Source organism: Aythya marila (genome assembly GCF_965140915.1).
Source record: "Aythya marila genome assembly, chromosome: 2".
In the NCBI taxonomy this organism is placed as follows: domain Eukaryota; kingdom Metazoa; phylum Chordata; class Aves; order Anseriformes; family Anatidae; genus Aythya; species Aythya marila.
Genome location: NC_139043.1, coordinates 6423201 through 6443217, shown reverse-complemented (window position 1 = coordinate 6443217; position 20017 = coordinate 6423201). Strand labels below are relative to the sequence as shown.

General features: G+C 42.1%; 1 protein-coding gene across 2 annotated transcripts in view; it reads left to right on the top strand.

Moving 5' to 3' along the window:
• The window catches only part of ACVR2B (activin A receptor type 2B), a 95770-nt gene extending 78680 nt beyond the window's left edge, over positions 1-17090 (top strand). Inside the window, exons 6-11 of one of the 2 annotated variants that reach the window (XM_082752432.1) lie at positions 53-196; positions 1029-1177; positions 5272-5386; positions 7077-7215; positions 9110-9240; positions 10432-17090. In XM_082752432.1, the coding sequence (XP_082608558.1) occupies positions 53-196; positions 1029-1177; positions 5272-5386; positions 7077-7215; positions 9110-9240; positions 10432-10626 (873 nt within the window). In that variant the 3' untranslated portion in view covers positions 10627-17090. Of the gene's footprint in view, positions 1-52; positions 197-1028; positions 1178-5271; positions 5387-7076; positions 7216-9109; positions 9241-10431 lie in introns of those variants that run through there. The other variant, XM_082752433.1, reaches the window with a different exon arrangement.
• Positions 17091-20017: the final 2927 nt, after the last annotated feature.

Sequence of the window (20017 nt, the reverse complement as noted above, 5' to 3'; positions counted from 1 at the left end):
TTTGCTTTAAAGGGAAGAGTGATCTTTGATGGTGCATTTCTCCCTGCTTTAGGATAAGCAATCTTGGCAGAGCGAGAGGGAGATTTTCAATACTCCTGGCATGAAGCATGAAAACCTTTTGCAATTTATCGCAGCAGAGAAAAGAGGGACAAACCTAGAGACAGAGCTCTGGCTGATCACAGCTTTCCACGACAAGGTAACGTATCGCTGCACATACATTTGGGGAAGGCAGAGGGCTGGCTGGGCATGAAGCAGCAGCGTTTGGTGTCTAATATTCTCCCAGAAGCTCCCCCATGGTCCAGTTAGTCTGCCACTGGTGCTAGTGGAGGGCTGCTCCTGCTCCTCTTCTTCAGAGGCCCTTCCTTTAGCTTTCAAGGCTCTCCTACAAAAACACACAATGAAGAAAGGTGGGAGCTGGGGAGAGAGAGGTGGTACAAAAGGTTACGGCTCCTGTGTGCAGTGGTTGCTGTCTCATAGCACACGTAGATCCCAACCCAGCCCTTGCAGATAGGCTTTGTGTTTGCTTTTGAAACTCAGGGCATACCTCCTCTTACACGGATTGCTTTAGTTATCAAACGTGACTAACACTTAAAATAAAACAAACATGCACAAATCGGGGTTGAGCCAGCAGCGTTATCCCTCTGTTTAATTCAAGGCCTAGTGAGTCAATCATTTCCACCACCAGCTGATACCATGCAACATCTTCTTGCATGCAAGGTTCTCCCTTTTCCTAAGCTGTTCGACTTGCTCTGTTTTGAGACCATTTTGTGCCTTCCAAGCCTTCCCTGGCAGATGAGTAGACTTGGGACTTATTTGGGAGATCAGACACTTTCTGTGCTGTCAAGGGCTGAGAACTCATAAATGCTTTGGGGTTTTACTTCTCCTTCATTTTCACTTTTGCTGGTGATATTTTTTACCTCTTAAATGAAGGTTCATGTTTCTCAAGCACTGATGAAAACCAGTTTTCTAAACTGATGAGTTTAGAAGCAGGGGCTGTGGTTAAGAACATGCAATGTCCTGTTTTACAGGGGTCTCTTACGGATTACCTGAAGGGCAACATCATCAGCTGGAATGAGCTCTGCCATGTAGCAGAAACCATGGCCCGTGGCTTGTCCTACCTACATGAAGATGTCCCTTGGTGCAAGGGTGAAGGGCACAAACCTGCTATAGCACACAGGTATGGCCTCTTTTGTGAACACTTTTCAAGTTCCCTGTTCAGCTATTCACAACCTGTTTGAAATGATGCTGTCAAACAGAGGAGGAGATTGTGCTTTTGGAAAGCGAATGCCTTTTAGCCCCAAAAATTCTATGCTAAGACAAGAATTTTTTCACCCACAGCAGAAATGGCAAAGAGCAGGTAATCAGCATCTTGTCTGTGAAGCAGTATGTGTGCTTGGTGGTGGTTTATGGCAAATGTCTGAAGGGCAGGCGCTTCCCTCTGCCCTCAGCTCTTCTCTTGATGTGTGTAGGGAAGGGGAGCTTGGTTGCTGGAGAACCTCTATTCAAAGAGTCTGTGCTTGATGAGTTACATTATAATCCATGTATTTGTGTGGCCATCTGAAGATTTGGACCGTGTTCTTCGCTACGTGTGTTAGACTGATAACTCCACTGTATGTCTTCCCACAGAGCTTTTGAACATTGTGTTCTGATGAGAAAATGTAGAAATGTAGAAAATAGCTGCTATTTATTTTTCATGGTAGTTTTATGGTGCCCAAATCTCGCCAGGGTGCTTATGAGAGACAGCAGAGGAAGGGCACTGTGACCCCAAGACCTCCATATGTGGGTACAGCAGGAATCCCAAATGAAGAGGGTGAAACCATCCTTGTTGCAGCGATGCTTGTCTTAGCCCTCACCCATCCCTGCAGTCCCACGTCCTTTGCCCTGGTTTAAAACCTCATAGATTCACAGAATGGTTTGGGTTGGAAGGGACCTTAAAGATCATCCATTTCCAACCCCATCACTACCGAGTCGTTCGCCAGCAGCAGGGCAGGAGGGGGAGCTTTCCCCAAGGGATTTGTGTGGGTTGTGTGGCTGTGGGCAGTAATCCACAGCCGTGCTCCCCCACTGCCCTTCATCGAGGAGATTCTTAAGCCCCATGCCCAGCTGCAGTAATCTGCATCCAACCTAATGGGGCCGTCTTCCTACACGGCAAGATGATCTCTGTTTTTAAAAGGATGTCCCAGCCCCCGTGGGGCCCCCCCAAACCTTCAAGTTGGTGGGAGCTGGGGGCTGGTGAAAGAGCCTGCAGCTGCCTTTGTGCCGCTCCTGGGGCTGACCCTGTGGCCCTGACATTTGTCCCCGTGAAAATAAAGGCTGCGGTGTATGCATGAAAATTCCTGAGGGTGGGGAGCAGGGAAAAGCTACAGAAAGGCTTTAAAGCAACAGATCGTGCTCATTAGTGTCCCCATCCATTTAATAAATGATAAAAGATGGAGAGCGTGCCAGTGGGGTGAACTGAATACGTTCCTACAGAAGCGGGGTTTCAGGACACAGTGGATTTTCCTTGGATTACCCCATTCTTTTCTTTTGTGCTGCAAACAAACAAACAACGCTGAATACTTTTTAAAGCTGGGGCGTCACTGAACGGGTTAACACGATGCCTGCGAAGATGCTGGAAGGCCAGGTGGGACTCCCTGAGTCACTGCTCTGCAGACTTTGAGCAAACTCCTAGGACAGTGGCCCCGGCACAGCGGGATGGAGGTTATGGGATTGCTCGTCGGTGCTAAAGTGCCCCCACGTGGAAGCAGAAAATAAAATCTCTGGTGTCTAAATCAGGTTAACGCACCAACCACTTGTTGTCCACTCGCTCCCTTGTTCTCTGATTTCAAGGATGAGACTGAAAAGGGAATTTTCTCCTTCTCAGGCCGCTTTTTTGCTAGCGACTATTTTAGGGTTCCTACTAATGGTGTTGGTGGGAATTCTCTTGGGCGTGGGTTGAATCAAGCCTTTCTCCCAGTCCTGGGTGTGTTTGCATTGAGTTCACTCTTGCCAGCTCAGGGTGCCCGTGGAAGGAAGGAAAACAGAAAAATGGGGAAGAGCATCGCATAATTCCTGTGCGGTCCCAGCTGAGCCACAGCTTTGTGAAAATCTCGTGCACAATCTGTACCATCCTGGAGGGTGTAATCCCCTAACGCTGACCGAGCAAAGTCATTTGTCTGTGTCGTTGGGTGATGGCTGCTTTCTAAGCCTTTGGGGAAACTGCTACAGCCTGGAGGCAGCCGGTCTCTAAGATGGCAGGTAGCAGGTTAGGGGTGTTTTTAGGTGCAACAGAGATGTGCAAATGTTTCTCAGGCTCTACAAGACTGCCCTGTGTATTTGGATATCCCGTGGCCACAGCAGGCAGATTTCTGCTGTGTTCCTCTCTCAGGCTTCACAGCTGGAAGGGGAATAACCCACTTCCCCCACACTAATCCCCGAGCCAGCGATGCCCATCGTGCTGCGGATGGCTTGCTGTGTTGCTGCAATCTGGACAAACCTTCTGATGTTTTGAGCTAAGAATCAGGGCTGGGTGACACAGGATGGGTTTTGCACGTGATGCTTTCTCCACGGCCACAGGCAGCAGCTCTTTTCTCTGGTCCAGCAGTTTCTCTCTTCCCAAGGAATTTTGACAGGTCGCTCTAGCGCGGAACAATTGTATCTGCCCTCATTAATTATTTTGTGCAGGCCTGCAATGTCCTGCAATCAGCAGGGTCACCGAGTGAATTGATGATAGGGAAATTATAATGCTGAGCATACAGGACAATTGCCATCTGCTGTCTAAGGTCTGTAATTTAATTATATTGCCAAACATTCCCTTTCAGATGAAAATGCGGGGAGCCCGGGGAACGAGGCTGGGCTGGTTTAGTCATCTCGGTGCCATCCAGCCCCCCCCTCCCCGGCTCCTGCAGACTCACCTGAGCTGCCCCGAAGCAGCAGTGCTGCAGCACGGGGCTGACCCAAATGTCCCCTTGAAGTCATCTTCAAGCACAGCGCCAGCCTCTCCGCCGCAAAGGGTGACACCCACTGCTCAGCTGCGTGGGCAGCTCGTCTCCGTGGGGGCTCACCCCCTCCCCTGCTTTATTTCCAACCCAGGGGAAGCCAGTCCTGCAATTAAAGCAGAATTGTAATAGAAGACTGTGGCTGATGCCCAAGGAAGGCTTGGTCCTGGGTTTCCCTGTTTTAATGACACGTGGGAATAGCTCAAAGCTGCAGCAGGGAGGTTTGGATTAGACATTAGGAAAAACTTCGCTGAGAGGGTAGTTAGACACTGCAACAGGCTTCCTAGCAAGGTGGTTGATGCCCCATGCCCATCAGTGTTTAGGAGACATTTGGATAATACTCGTGCTGATGTTTTAGCTTTGGATTAGCCCCAAAGTAGTCTGACAGTTGGACTTGGTGATCTTGGTAGGTCTCTTCCTACTGGAACTGTTCTGTTCTGTTCTATTCTATTCTATTCTATTCTATTCTATTCTATTCTATTCTATTCTATTAATTCTATTCTAAATGGGATGAATATGTAGCCCTTTTTTTTCTTCCTTTGATACCTCTTGGAGGGGAAGGGAGGGATACGGAGTTATCCAGTGGTGTAAAGGCCTACAAAGGCTGTGGGTGGGAAACTCATTGTCTGGATTTCATTTTGCTGGTAATTTCCTCAGGACTTCTGCAGCTTGCCTGTCCTGAAGCTGTGCTTTCTCTCCCTCCTTTTCCCCGTTGCTCTCCCTGTGCCCTGCTTCCCCTCTGGGCAGGGAGAGGAGGTGGCACCGCCACGTGTTCAGGCGGCGCATCAAGGTCTGATCACACTCCCCCGGTACCCAGGGCTTGAGGATGCTCAGGGTTATGTGCCCGAAACATGCTGTAAATCACCCTCCTGTCGAGCGTGAGCTCCTGCAGAGAGCAGTGCTGGAGACCTTCACACCCTGTGAGGACAGCGCTCAGTGAAACTGTTTGCCAGCACCCCCGTGACACCGCTGCTGTGCCACCCTCGGTCACCCCTGCTTCCAGCAGGTGATGGCAGTCAACAAAAGCACCCAAAAAAATGCGTGGTTGGGGTCAGGGTGGCAGCAGTGGCCTCAGCACCTTCCCCGGGTTAGGTCAGGTCCCAGCCCAGCAGCACAGGGCTGCCTGGTGGCATCTCACGGACACCAGCAGGTGAATTTGCCAGCTGGGGAAGGAAGAAAGGAGCCGATCCACCCAGGGCTGCTAAACGTAGAGGTTACAAAGTGGTGTGTTGCGCTGTGATTCAGACCCATGCCGTAATAAAGCCTCCTAAACTCGCTTCTCGGCTCTCTCTAGGGACTTCAAGAGTAAAAACGTCTTGCTGAAGAACGACTTGACGGCGGTGCTGGCCGATTTTGGTCTAGCTGTACGGTTTGAACCTGGAAAACCTCCAGGGGACACTCATGGACAGGTAATCTTTATCTTTAAAAATAACATCATAAAAAGTCAGCTTCTCGTGCGTGGAGGCGGTTTGTGCAGATGCAGGCTGGAGGCCGGGAGATTACGGGAATGTTTTCTTCTTCCTTGCGTAATTCATATGGGGGAAAGCACCTTTTTTTTCCCCTTAGCATGACCCTGCAAAGCAAGACCTAAGGGAACAGGAGCAGCATGCAATCCTGAGCCCAGACGCAGCTCTCAGCCCCTGGCCCTTTGTGATGGGAACCCAACCCTACAGGCTGGTGCAAACGTGACATCTCCCCTGTCCCCCCATGCACCTTTTCCTTGCAGTGCCACTTCTGTGCATTTAATTTCCTCCAAGACAGGCACTTTCCAAACAATTAGATGTGCAGTCTGGCCTGGCCCTGGTGGCAAGCGACTTCTCCCTTCAAACACGGGACGTGATGTCTCTTTATTGCCTCAGTATTAAACATTAACACTCCTAAAACTATTCAGTTATTTTTAAGAATTCAGCCAGGCTCGCTGCCAGGGTGACCTTTCGCAATGGTGAACTTTGCGTGCTGGCTTTGCACTGTGTGAACAATTTCCTGCGTTTTGATCAATTTGGGATTTTCCACCTGTGAGCTGCAGCAAGTGGCCCCTCGCTGTCTCTGGGCAGGGGTGCAGCAAGGGCAGCCGTTCCTCCGGGCACCTCCTGGGTTTTAGGAATGAATGTCTCCAATGCCATCTCCTTTCTTACCCTTACCTCACGTTAGCTCCTCACAGCTTTCCTCATTTTTGCTACCTTTCTTTGGATTTTTCCAGCATTTTCCATGCTTTCTTACATCTCTGTTTCCCTCTCTGCCCGATTCCTCAGGTAACAGCAAGATCAGATGAGAAACCCCTAAAGAAAAACACTAAAAGCGTTTCAGCTCCCATATTAAAAAGGTGCTTTTCACCTTGCTGTTCTCTCCTCTCTCCTACATCATGGGCTACGATTCTGCCCTATATATAGCCATAAATATCTGAGAAGTTTTGCAATATGCAAATTTTTTGGAAATTTTTGCAAGTTTTCCTTTTTCTACCATTTCAGGATACATTGATTTTACCCTTTTTCTTTTCTCTTTTTTTTTTTTCTTTTTTTCTTTTTCCTTTTCCCTTTTTTCTTTTTTCTTTTTCTTTTTTCTTTTCTCTTTTCCCTTTTTTCTTTTTTTTTTTTTCTCTTTTCCTTTATCTTTTTTCTTTTTTTCTTTTTTCTTTTTTTCTTTTTACATGTATATTTTTAGAGAAAGAGGATTCAATTTTCACCGACTGCAATAACCAAGTCTGGCTTGACCTCAGGGTGTTGTGTGTGTGTCTCCAAAGGCAGCGTTTTCTCCTCCAGCATGTGCTGCTGGAACAAGATGCAGTGGGACGCAGAGGATTTCATCCCCACTCCCCGTGCCTCGCTGCATCTGTGTTAGACCTATATTGTATGCTGAATGTATACAACACACGTAGCCATGCTCTTTGGCTTTTTCCTTCAGGTAGCTTATCTAGGCTCAAGTGAACTTACTGAGAATCGGTGTCAGAAGAAACAGCTCCCTTTTGGTTGTCTTCCAAGCGAGGTGCAAATTTAGCAGAAGTAGCCTTAAGGCTAATGAAAGCAGCTGTCATTCATCTCTGACCAACGGAGGCTGACGGACCCAACTGGATTTTAACTCGAGCTGTTTCTTTCTCTGTAGGTGGGAACGAGGAGGTATATGGCTCCCGAAGTGTTAGAGGGAGCAATCAACTTCCAACGAGACGCCTTCCTGAGAATAGACATGTATGCAATGGGACTGGTATTGTGGGAGTTAGTCTCCAGATGTAGAGCAGTTGATGGTAAGAATAAAGATCTGCCCCAGCAACGGCTCTGTTTCAGCATGGTTTGCTGGCCCAGAGAATGGGCCTGGCTTTGTTAAAGATAAATAATAAAGAAAATCAACGGCATATTCTTATTAGGCCGCTAACCTGTTTTTCATCTGCTTCATTTATAATGTAAACTGTCATTTTCTGTGGATAACAAGCTTTGTAGTGTTCAAGTCTCAAAGTGCTTTTAATACCATCAAAGTTCACCATGTCTGCTTTCACAAGGGGTTTTATCCTAAAATGATGCTGCAAAATGTGTCATCTTTTCTGTCCAAGTAGCCCATCTGCTCTTGGTTACATCCTTGCTATTTGCAGGACCTTGCCTCTGGTCAGGGAAGCTATCGTTTTGTTGTACTAGCTCCAAGGCTGCCTGCTCCAACTTCTACTTGTGCAGATATGGGTGATCTGGGCTGAATATCAAGTTTGTGAATTAATAGTACCTCACCTGGGCTTCAGACATTGATGTTAATATTGTAGGAGCAAAGGAGAACTTGATTATAATTAGGACATGAGCCTAGGAGTGTGGTTCTTCAAAAAGTTCCTGCCTAACCTGATAAAATGCCAGAGGAGCAGGGAAGTAAGAGCATAGCGGGGTGAAGCAGTTGTACCCAGGATCACTCTGTAGGTCTCTGTTAGATGCAGCAATGAGACTTCTCATTTGAGGCCCCCCACATATCTGTCTGGATTTTTGCTTTTTATTTTTGTGATCCCCTTTCAACTTTGCTTAGGAAGTAGCTGGCCAGGATACTCCATGTGTCACACAAAGCACCTTTAAATCAGAGGGAAGACTTTGGGCTGAGGGAGAGTTACGCTGAACCCCATCTGTACTTTCAGTTCAGAAGTGATATTGTACAGAACCTTATTTAACAGATCTCTTCCATCATTGTGGTCAGCATTGTTGACTTCATTGACAGACAGGCCTTGTCTTGCTCATTGAAGCTGAAAGGCAGTGAGTGTAACTTCAGAAACAGGGCATTGACTCAATTCCAGGTGGTGAGCATGGTTGTGTTATCAGTAACTTTGGCTTGGAGATCACCAGTGCAGCTCTTTATAGTCTTGATTCCTCTTTGAAGAAGAGGAATGGAAGGTCATGAGCATTATCATGCCATCTGTTGGAACAAGCACTTCAGTTTGTTTTACTGACTGGCATTGTGTCAACAAGAATAATGATAAGCTGTTTTAGTGACTGTTTATTTTCAGAGTAGCTAAACATCATTTCCTTGGTGTCGCAGTTCATGACCAGCTAAAGTGGTCAGTTCTTTTATTTTATTCTGGAAAGACCCTCTTGAATTACTCCCACTATTGCAAGAGGTCACTTTTCGCTACTGAGAAATCATATGTAATGCCACTGAGCACCCTGAGAAAGCCCATTAGTTAAGCTGGGCTGCGTTTTTCTAAGAGGGCATCTCCACATTGCCAAAGGCCAAATGACGTTTCAGTGATCAGGAGTTATTGCTGCAGTCCAGGGTCTGCACTGGCACTCAAAAACAGTTTTCTCATTCTTGTGGCCCAGAGCAGTTCACAGCTGTAACAGATATAACAAAAGCATTCAGAAATAATTTTGTAGTTAGGAGCTGGTACTTGGGACAAGTGCATCTGGCTCTACTCTATCAGGGCTGACTTAAATCTATGAACATGCCAAATCACAAAGGAAGAGATTACAAGCACTGTAAATGTTTGACCTTGCTAGTCAGTGCCTAAAGTGAAATTATGCTCATGCCAAAACCTTTCTTTAGGTTATTTTGCTGCAGTGGGTTGAGGTTGCTCTGGAGCCACAGCTTACACATGAGGAAGATGTGGCTCTGTGGAGGCTGTGGCTCTACAGAGGCTGTTTCTGTACTAATCTGGTCCTTTGCTTGCACTTCAGGTCCGGTGGATGAATACATGCTGCCTTTTGAAGAAGAAATAGGTCAGCACCCATCCCTTGAGGACCTGCAAGAAGTGGTGGTTCACAAGAAGATGCGCCCCGTGTTCAAGGATCATTGGCTGAAACACCCCGTACGTCCCTCCTGGTTAATGGGGGAAGTTATTTCTTGCGTGAGGGGCACGAGGGATGTGGTTATGCATCACGTGTTAGCTTCAAAGGGAAAAATAGCAGGGAAATCTTCTAGTGATCTGGCAGGATTGAGGTGCCTTGAGGCACAAACTAAACTGCAGGTGACCTTTGTGTCTTCACCACTCCCAGGTGCTGTCCTAGCATAGTGGCCTCCTGCAGAGAGAGTCTGAGCCAGGGAATGAGGGCTTGCACGGCACCTTCACGTTCCCCTTTCTGTTTGTCCCTTTTTGTATTTGGAGGGTAAACTGGCTGATTAAAATCAGACAGAGCAAGTGAACGGGGAACGTGGCGTGGCGTGCTGTGCGTTAGTTTAGTAGGACTCGTTTAATATGATTAAAGAATGGAAAATAAAGTCCCTTTGATTATTGAAGAGAGAATGATCCATACCATCGGAGACATGTTCCTCACAAGCCAGATAGCATGCAAGACTTGAGCAATTTTTTGAGGGAAAATTAATTAGACATGAAGGCAAACAGACAATGAGGTAAAATGCAGCATGGGTTTCCCAGAGGTAGATAATTTCAAATGAGTGTTTTTAATAAAAGAGCTGATTTTTCAGACTGGGAAAGTGAGCAGATCGTGAAACCTCCCAGGGCTTCAGTAAGAAGCTAAATGCCTCTGTTTTGACCAAACTGCTGCTGTTTGGGTTAGATTCAGGTGTAGTAACTCATTGCCTAGACGTCAGGGAGAGCTGCTGGGTGTAGATAGAGTTGACTGTTCCAGTTTCTGGATGAGTGGGATTCAAATATGAGCGGTGCTCTTCCAGCAGTGTTGGATTCAGGTATTTTTGGATACCTACAGAAGTGATTGCAAACAAAACAACTGCTTCATTAGTAACTGATACAGAACTGCCAGCTCCAGTGGTGTTATCATAGGAATCATAATACTGGATGGCTCATTTTTTAAAGCTTTAACTGCTAAATCTCATGATGCACTTTGTTATTAAAAAAGAAAAAGAAAAAAAGGACTTTTGGGTCTATGAGAAAAGCTAGATATGACCAAACCGTACAGCCTTAGAAGCCAGAAGCTTAAAAAACGAAAAGAACTGAGTGAAAGTAAATTTTAAAGTTAATCTCCTGCTGATTTGCATACCATGGAGAAATGATGCTTAGCTCTTCTTCCATTCTCTTCAGGGCTTGGCGCAGCTCTGCGTGACCATCGAAGAGTGCTGGGACCACGATGCGGAGGCTCGGCTCTCGGCGGGCTGTGTCGAGGAGCGCATCGCTCAGATCCGCAAATCCGTAAACGGCACTACCTCGGACTGCCTCGTCTCCATCGTGACGTCTGTCACCAACGTGGACTTGCCGCCCAAAGAGTCTAGTATCTAAGTCCTGGTTCACATTTGTCTTTCCAGACTCAGTGGATTTGAAAAAAAAAAAAAAAAAAAAAAGAAAAGAAAAGAAAAAAAAGTTTTAAAGAAAAACACACACAAAAAAACAAAAACGCAAAAATCCAACAAACACGTGAATGCAGCTGCTATTTTATCTTGACTTTTTATTATTATTGTTATTATTATTATTATTATTTTTTTGGATTGGATCAATTTTACCAGCACATTGCTCTACTGTATTAAAAAAATGGACATTTCAGCAAGCATTCAGGTGCCGACTAATGAATGCAGAAAAGGTGCAGGTACCTCAGAACCTCAACAAACTCACTTCAGTTCGTTTTTTTTTTTTTTATTCAGTTTTCTGCGTTTCTCTTTATCAGTCTGTCTTCTGAGCGGAGCATCTGTGACATAAAGGAAAACCACCTACCATCTTAGAAAATGCAATGCTGCAAACTTTGGAGGAAACTTAAGACTGTTATATAAGATTACACCTTCCTCAAAAGGATTTTTTCCCCATTTTGTTTTGAGTTTTGGGTTCCGTTCCGTTTTTAGGGTTCTTTTTGGAAGTGAGCTTCAAAAAAAAACAGCAGATGTGTCTTTTACGGATCTAACGGGTGTCATTGTAACATGGAAAAAAAGTAACCGGGCAGAGAATGTTAATTCTTGGTGGTAGAATTGAAGGGGGGAGCGTAGAATAGGGGTGGGGAGAGTGACGTTGGACTTGGCAGCATTTGGGGAAACATCATTTGCTATGGAGCTACTTCTCAGGTAACCATTAGAGGAGAGGAAGGACATTTCTGGGCAGAGTATTAACGGCTGCAGCGTATGGAGAAAGCTGTGTTAAAGAGCCAGTGGCTGTAAGCAAGGTGCTCCTTCATCCTTCCTCCAGCTTCTGGGGCTTGGGTGGTAAAAGAAAAAAAAAAAAAAGCAGAACTATAATTACCTTTTATTTTTCAACTCCAGATAGTAACGGGAAGGATGCTTTTAAGCAGCATAATTGGAAGAGGTGGGAAAGTGCGTTCTCAGAAGCACTTTGGTAAAATACTGGAAGATAGGAAAAAAATTTGCATCTCTCATGAAGCGTGAGTCATTTCAGGCAACTTGGCCTCGGGGTTGATTATCTGCCAGCCCAAGCCACCGGTGCAGATGGTGGAAAGAGGAAAAGCGTGAAAACCGGCTCTGTAAATTTCTTGTTTTCTTTTTAATTTGGGGTTGCAGGGAGGTGGAAATTACCTGAACCAGTGGCAGATGGCTCCTGTAGCATCCCAGAAGCCTAGGAACTGTACAGTTGCAGACTGCCGAGGCAGCTGAGCAGCAGCAGCAGCGATTCTCACGGCATCTCGCAGACTGGTTTCTTTGACGCTGCTTTCTCCTTACTCTGTGACTAAACTCTTTTGTCTTCAAGTGGTGCATATTCTGAAATACCGTTACTCTTATTATGCCATAAACTCGCTCTAGTCAGTGAATGTTCCTAATGCTGCTGATTCAACATTGAAATATTTTTTTAATTTGCAATACATGCAATGTTAAAAGAAAAAAAAAAAAAAAGAAGAAAAAAAAATACACAAAACACACACACATACACACGTTACGTGGCTTCCGAGGTTTAAACTGAAAAAAAAAAATTAAAAACTTCATGACCACAGACCACCTCAAACCAGAAATACCTCAGAATTTTCTACTTGTATGAGTTTTATTATATATTTTGTTAGTTGTGTTGTCTTGTAGTAAGTATATTTTAATGTAAGTTGGCTTTTATGACAAGGGAGTTTTAAAAAAAGAAAAAAAAGAAAAAAAGTTCCAAAATCTTTTAGGAAGTGCTACCATTTTTTTGTTTGTTTGTTTTATAAAGCACCATTGTAAATAACTGTATACAGTTGTAGAATAACTGCCTATATAAGGTACCTGGGCATTATTCACTTTTATTTGTGAAGGCTGTTTCCATTCTGTGTTTTTTTTTGTTTGTTTGTTTGTTTTTGTTTTTTGATTATTTTTTTTTTTTGGTCTGTTTTAGTGAAAGGACAGTACATCTTTTTTATTATTGTTATTATTATTGTTGGTTTTGTTTTTATTTTTTTATTATTATTTTTATTTCTTTTGGTCTTTGAATATAACATGAATTACGTGTCTTGCTAGACTGACAAAGTTATGTCCATTGGATGGCCAGAACATCTAAATTTTTTCTTGTGTTAAGCCAAAACGCAGTCCTAAACTAATCGCCCTTCAAAAAAAAAAAAAAAAAAAAAAAAAAACACATGTAAAAAGTCTGTACTATATAGATGAATTGGGCTTGTTGTCACTGCTAAATTGCCAGTGTGGACCCTTGCACAAATGTAATTTACTAAGCAAACAAAATTGCTAATTGGAGAAAATATGGAGAAAATATAAAGTAAATTGAAATATATCTCTTGAAAAAATATAGCTTTAAAACCTAGAGGTCACAAATGAGGACGCGGTCCTTTCTCTCGAAGAGACATGAAGATAATTGCCTTAATTTGTCTATCTGAATAAAGTCTTAACCTATTCTTTCAAGTTACTGAATGTATATTGCATATTAGTATGTACACACATGTAATTGTGTTTCCGTGTGTAGGATTGGAAGTTTCTGTTCCTTAATGTGATTCTGTTGAGAACACCGTGACAAATCCGGATGGAACGACACCAGTTTGACCCAGCTGATGTCGCTGGCGAGGGCTGACATCTTTGGGGCTGATGCTGCGGCGTGCCCATGCTGCACGTTAAGCGTGTGGGGTGGCTTTCCTGGTGGCACGCCATCGGCGGCTCGCTTAACGTGAAGCATGGTCGTAAAGGTTTGCAGGATCAGCGCTTTTCACGTTCTAATACATTTCTGCACTGAGATTTATATGAAAATGTGACTATGTTTTAGAAGTGAAGTGATGTAAGGGTTGGGGTGGAGTCTAGAGCAGAGTTAAGACTGAATGAATGCTTGTTTTGAGGTGGGCTTGCTCCCGTTTCCCCAGGAATGGGAGCTGGTTCACACTGCTGCAGAAAGAAAAAAAAGCTGTACTGTCTTTTAACTGTCAATATCTGTTTGCTGTTCTGGATTTTTTCCTTCAGCATTATGTATAATGGCTAAAACAGGCTTATTACAGCAGTTGCTTTTTTTATCCTGATTTCTTTGAGAAGCTTTAAAGTATTTATTGAAAGTGCCATATGATTTTAATAGCCTATTAGACAGTCTCTTAAATCGTCTCTTCTGAGAAAGCATAAACAAAAAAATCTCATGTGTAGCTTACCTTACTGCGGGGAACTGTACCAACGTGGACCGAATGTTGATTGTATTGCCTGGTGTAATGGTTCCTTATAGATCATCTTGTCAGCAGGGTGCAGAAACTGGTTTTAAAAAGAATTTCCAAAACGCAGGTGTGCTCGGTTACAAATTTTAACTCTATGTTGGTAATATGTGTGTCTTGCTACCGCAGCAGAGAAGGAAATCCTGAACTTTTACCTATTTCCAAATTTGTACCAGTTCAGCTAAAGTTGTTCTTTTAACTGGTATTTATTTATTTTATTACTGAAGACAAGCTCTGATGAACTTATCGGTCTTTAACCACTTGAGCTGTCAAGCAAGTAGTTTCCTCCTAGCTAATCTAGCATTTGAACTTTCATTGACAACATGATTTTGGTTTTGTTCAGTCTTGCAGAGGCTTTTTGCAGGTCAGCAACAGGGCACATCCATAGGTGTAGCTGTAATAAGCAATTGTGACTCTTTTCCTCTTAACACTCCCTTGAAAAAGCTGGGTACAACACATCTTGTATTAATTCCCAAACACACAATTTCACTTCCCATTCTGATTTTGAGGAAGTAGCTCTTAAAAATTTTGTCGCAGAATTTTATTGTTGACCTTCTCCTCTTGCATAGCAGTTCTTGGGTAAATACGAACCATGAAACCAGTGGTAAAAATTCTCCATGACTCGAGGAGCCAGGATTCCCCTCTCTCCGGTCTTACTCCTTTTATTAATTTATTGCACTGGCTGGGTCGGTTTCCTAGGTGAAGGAAGTCTGAGCTTACATTTTGAGACTGGAAATACCACAGGAGCTGAAATTGCTTTCTTGAGGTGATAGAGCTGTGACTTGCTACTACAATTGCGTTAGTACAGCAAGGCTGGAAACTCTACGTGGCTCCCCTTGAAATATATGTGCACACTCTAAGAGAAGGCTATTAACTGGTCTAACCATCAGTTAAGCGATACCTGGCCTACTTATTCTGATTACAGATTTCAGCTAATCCTGATCATGAAGTTTTCTCTAGTGAAGACAAAAGAAAAGCACTTTTTTTTTTATTATTCTGCCTCAGTCTTTGGCTGAAATTTTCTTACGGAATAAACTATGCTTGGTAAAGTTACACCTATGGAAATGCTGAGGTCTTTGTGTTTCTGTTTGTTTCAAAGAAAAGGTACGTGAGTGCCCCCCAGTAACTCTGCTGCATTTTGCTGAGGTCTCGCGATTCACTGCTGTTTCTGTTGAAGTTGTTCAGCTCAGTGGGAGCAGCCTTGGGTCCTCTGAGTGCCAGTGTTGCTGGAGTGGGGTTTCCAGGTTGGTCGGACAGGCGTTTGCCATGAGGAATGCTGACTCCCCCTTAATATCATAGCATAGAAACTGGAGAGCACAGGTTTTATTCCTCTTGTGCTGCTTTCTAGGCAGACTGTCAGAATTTACCTGTTTTGCAGGTGAGAGGTCTGGTTTCACTTAGGAAGGAAGAAACTCCTACGGCAGAGGAAGGTGCTGGTTGATAATATTGTGACAGTGCTGTTGGTGCAGTCCTCTACAAGCCACACTCCCCTTGAGAAGTTGCTAAGCAGGAAGCGTCCCACAAACTATTATCACTTTTACATACAGAATATTGTTTGGTAACACTGTAAATAAAATAGACTATATAATAGAGGAAAATAAGGACATTTTGACTTTTTTACTTTTGGAAATATATATATATATATTTTAGTTACATATACAAACAAAAATTCTACATTGTGTGAGAATTCTTTTATACCACAAATTATTTTTGTAATGTCTAATATGTTTCTGCAGGGAAAAGGGAGAAAGGTCTGTGTACGCACAGCAAATAAATAAATATATATATATACTGTTTAAAATAAGTGTGCACTACATCAAAGTCTAGAGGGTAGAACAAAGTTAGCCTGAAACCAGCGTGAGGAGCAAGCTTGGATGTACTTGGACATGCTTTGAGGGCGGCACTGAGTATATGTTTAATAGGTTATCGTGCATGTCACATCCCTTCTGCTAAAAATGCTTATTGCTTTTCTATGACCATCTTCAGTTTAACCAGGAAGTTTTTTTCATCTAATCATGCAAGTATCCGTGTGTGAGCAGGGTGTCTTTTGACATATGCCACGATGCTGCAGTGAGTTGTGAAGTCAGGGTGTTAAAAATTTACTGAGACCAAATAGTTGGGCTGATCTAACTCGCTGCCATATCCGTTTATAGCAGCTGCGTTTGCTGCGTTGACAATATGATCTGTAAGGAGCTGTTGCCAGTAGAGTCTTGATAAAAGCATTTCCCAGAAGTTCCTTCTCACTGAAGTGACACCAATAATCAGACTTCACCAGAACATGCAGATGTGCTCTGTGTTCCCAGTGTCAGATTTTACTGTCTGGGTCAGAGGCACTAAGGAAAAGGAGCACTGTCATGTCCAAAGTCCTACTTAGAAAAAGAGCATTCCTAATTTGTGTAACCAATCCAATGTATTCTAAAGGTGTTACAGAAAAAAAAAAAAAAAAAAAAAAAAAAAAAAGAAGAAAAACCTTTAAAATATTTCTTTTCACTTAAGCTAACTTTGCTTGTTGGACCTAAAAATCACTCCAGTCTTTCATTCTCTTAATCTCAACAGCACAATGCTGGCAGGGTAAAAGGTAACTGAATAAAACCTAATACCAAACAATATGTTTTGCTACTTGAAAGCTGTTTTGACAGTGTGCCTTTTGAAATTAGTGCTTGAATGATTTAGAGCAAACTCCTGTGATTGCTAAATCCTAATTCTCTCTGTTCTTGGTGAAGTCCTGGCCCTGTGGAAGCCCAGGGCAAAGTTGGCATCTAATTCAGTGGGACCGTGAGTGTGTGTGTTCCTGGAGCACTTTCTAAACAATACCTGGTCAATACCCTCACTCACCAACATGGGACTTCTTTTCTAATATTCTAGTCTTTGGGTGAAGCTCTGTTCCCTGACTGAAGTAATAACCTAATCAATTAAGCAGTAATCCTTTTTGTCGGGACACTTCCACAGAAAGAGGTCATACTTGTGTTACGTTCATCCAGCTGTTCTGAAATGTAATGCTATTCTGTTGTGCCTTTATTTTTCCATGTAAAAGCAACTGCTGTAAGCTTTTTTGTTGTTGTTTTTCTTTCTTTTTTTTTTTTCTTTTTTTTTTTCTTTTTTTCTTTTTTCTTTCGTTTACTAGTTTTTTCTGTCTGAAAAAACACTTTTCATTGCCCAGCTGTTATTTCTGGATGCAGTCTGTGATCCAGGTATTTCAAGAACCAATTACCTCAAACCTCATGTTAAACAGTGTTGCTATCTGGATTCTCCTTGATACTACAATATTGTAACATACACAAACAGGAACCTTGCTATGTGTTTATGTATATATATCATATACATATATACATGTATGTGTTATATATATATAAATGGAAAGTGATCCCCAAGGACTGAAGGAAAAAAGCAAAACTTTTGTTTTCCAACATTGAAACCAAAAGGGCTTCCCTGAAGCTCTATAATGGCATTGTGCTGGATATGTATTAAGAAAGTGTTTTCTGAAAAGTGCTTCCTTTGTTAGCCTTTTTATTTCAGTATTTTAATGGGGCAGATGATGTGATTAAAACACTATATCTGCATTTTTGGGTCCGTTTTGAAGCAGGGGCCTCTTAATCTTTCCAGTTGTTAAAAAAACCTATAAAACTCAGTATACAACATTCCAGTAAGGTTAGTATTGCAAAACTTTAGCATATTCTGGGAAGACTTCATTAGTTTTTTTTTTTTTTTTTTTGTGAAATGGAGAGTATTGGCCATACTTGACTCAACTTTTCCACTGTTCTAAGGAACTGAAATTTTATCAGTAGCCATCCTAGTCAATTAAAATTCTCATTCAGTAGTCACAGGCATCTCTGGATTGCCACCCCCGTTAAAAACAAAAACCACCAAATCAAACAACAAAAACCATGAGGAGGAGGAAGTTGGAGGAGGAATCATAGCTCCTGAATGTGGACTAAGCATCAGAACAATTTCTGGATATCAGGAAACATGTTGCAAGACCTGATACCTGTTTAGCCCTTTCTTTTTTCCAACTACCTTCTCCAGAAAACCTTCTCATAAAAACAGGCCTTCAACCACAATGACTTGTCCTTAATGATACTTTGCCAAAGAGAATTGGATTCAGGATATTTTTTTTTCTGGAGAAAAATGACAACAACAACAAAAAAACCTTTCTTTTTATTAACATTCTACTGTATAAAAAAAAGTATTTTTCTTTTTTCTTTTTTTTTCATGTATCTATGTAACCAATGCACACTACAGTCTTTATTTTACTTAGCCAAAAAAAGTAACTTTCCAACTCAAATAGTAATTAGTTTAAAGTAAGAAATGAAGTTGTTTCCCTTTTCCCATTTTTTCTCCATCTAATGTCTCTATCGTTATTGATGGTTTACGATTATCTCTGTAAATAATTTGTGAAAGTATTAAAATCTCCCAGAAGCAGGCATTTTGCAATGCTGTTGGCCTTCCAATGGAATAAGTATGATGCAAAAGTGAATCTGTTAGTGGATCAGAATTGAAGGAGGTGGTTACTGCAAACTAAGTAACACTCTTGACCTCTTCTCTATGCCATAAGTCCGCACAATGCCATTGTCAATCTGCTCAAACTATCTGCTTATGAATTCTGCATGATCCTCATGATAGAGTTGAAAGCCTGATCTTTCACCTGTTAATATTTTCACATTTGTCCTTAAGTTTGACAAATTTTATACTGTAAAGTTGACTTAAGTACAGTTTGATGTCAATTCTTGTGGAAAGAGCTTTCTGCATGTAACATTAGACACATACAGTTAAACAACACAGCATAGTACAAAACTCACAAGAAAATGTTTTGGCACCAGCAGAAAGAAATCTCACCCTAACCATTTGTCATTTTAAACCATCTTATTGTAAGTTTTACCAGCTACTTCTAAATTTGTGCTTTATTTAAAGAAATAAAATAAAAATCCTAAGACTTGTCTAGCGTAGTGAAATATGTGTATATCAGTTTTAGGATAAATAGCTAAGTCTTATTACGCTGTGTTACTTAACTTGTATATATAGAGTATACATAAGAGTTTGCAGTAACCTGTTTCTCCAGGATTTCCAGTTTGAATGGATTTAAACTCAAACTATGAGATTACGTAAATGATTTAGAAGATTGCAGAATAAACTGAGTGTAAATTACAGGAAGCTCTATCAGATGGTGAAATAATTTTTAAAGAGTCTTTTGGTCCTTGGCTCAAATTCAATAAGTACTGTTTGTATACCAAGATATGTGAAATGTAAATGTTGTAGGTTATATTTCACTCTTGTAGCTATAAAAATGTAGAACAGAGATAGCTTGTACTACTGAGTTAACAAAAGATATACTAAAGTATCCTGTTAAAAAAGTATACAGAGAGTTAAGCTCGTTGCTGTAACCCCTTTTGGATTGAAGTGTGCTGATTTTTATATGTATATTATATATATATATTCTGCAAAAGTATATATATATATAATATATGTGTAAAAAGGCCTAATGCAGACATCCATTGTATTGCAGTTATGAAATGAAGACATTTTGGAAAAAACATTGTATCATAGTTCATGAATTTGCAGTGGATCTTTGTTCCTTTTTACTGTGGTATTTTAGAAATGAGTCTCAAGTTTGACATTAGATCTGCCAAGTTGGAGTTTTGCTGCTTCAGCTTTGCACTGGGTGTCCGAATAAACCAGTATGAATGTAGTATTTGCCCTGTGTGAAGCAGCTACACCCCAACAGATAGGAGGAAAAAAACTAGAAAGAACTATTTCAAGTTTATCTTTTTGTATATGAAAATAAACAATAAATTACAAATAATTGCTTCTGTTGTTGCTGCGACGTTAAAACTCATTGCTTTTTGGTAATATCTTTGGCATCTATCTGAAGTATTTCCTTTTTATAGAACCTTTTGGTGTTTTAATGGCATCTCTGCTGCAAAACGAAATCCCTGCACAGGCATAGCTGACGCCTGCATTTCGATCCATAGTTTTCAAACCCCTCTAAGGGGAAGAGGGAATTAGCTCAGATAGCTGCGTCCTTTCAAGCATGTTGCCCCTTGTAGCACCGTGGTAACAGTGCTTACTATTCCCAGAGAC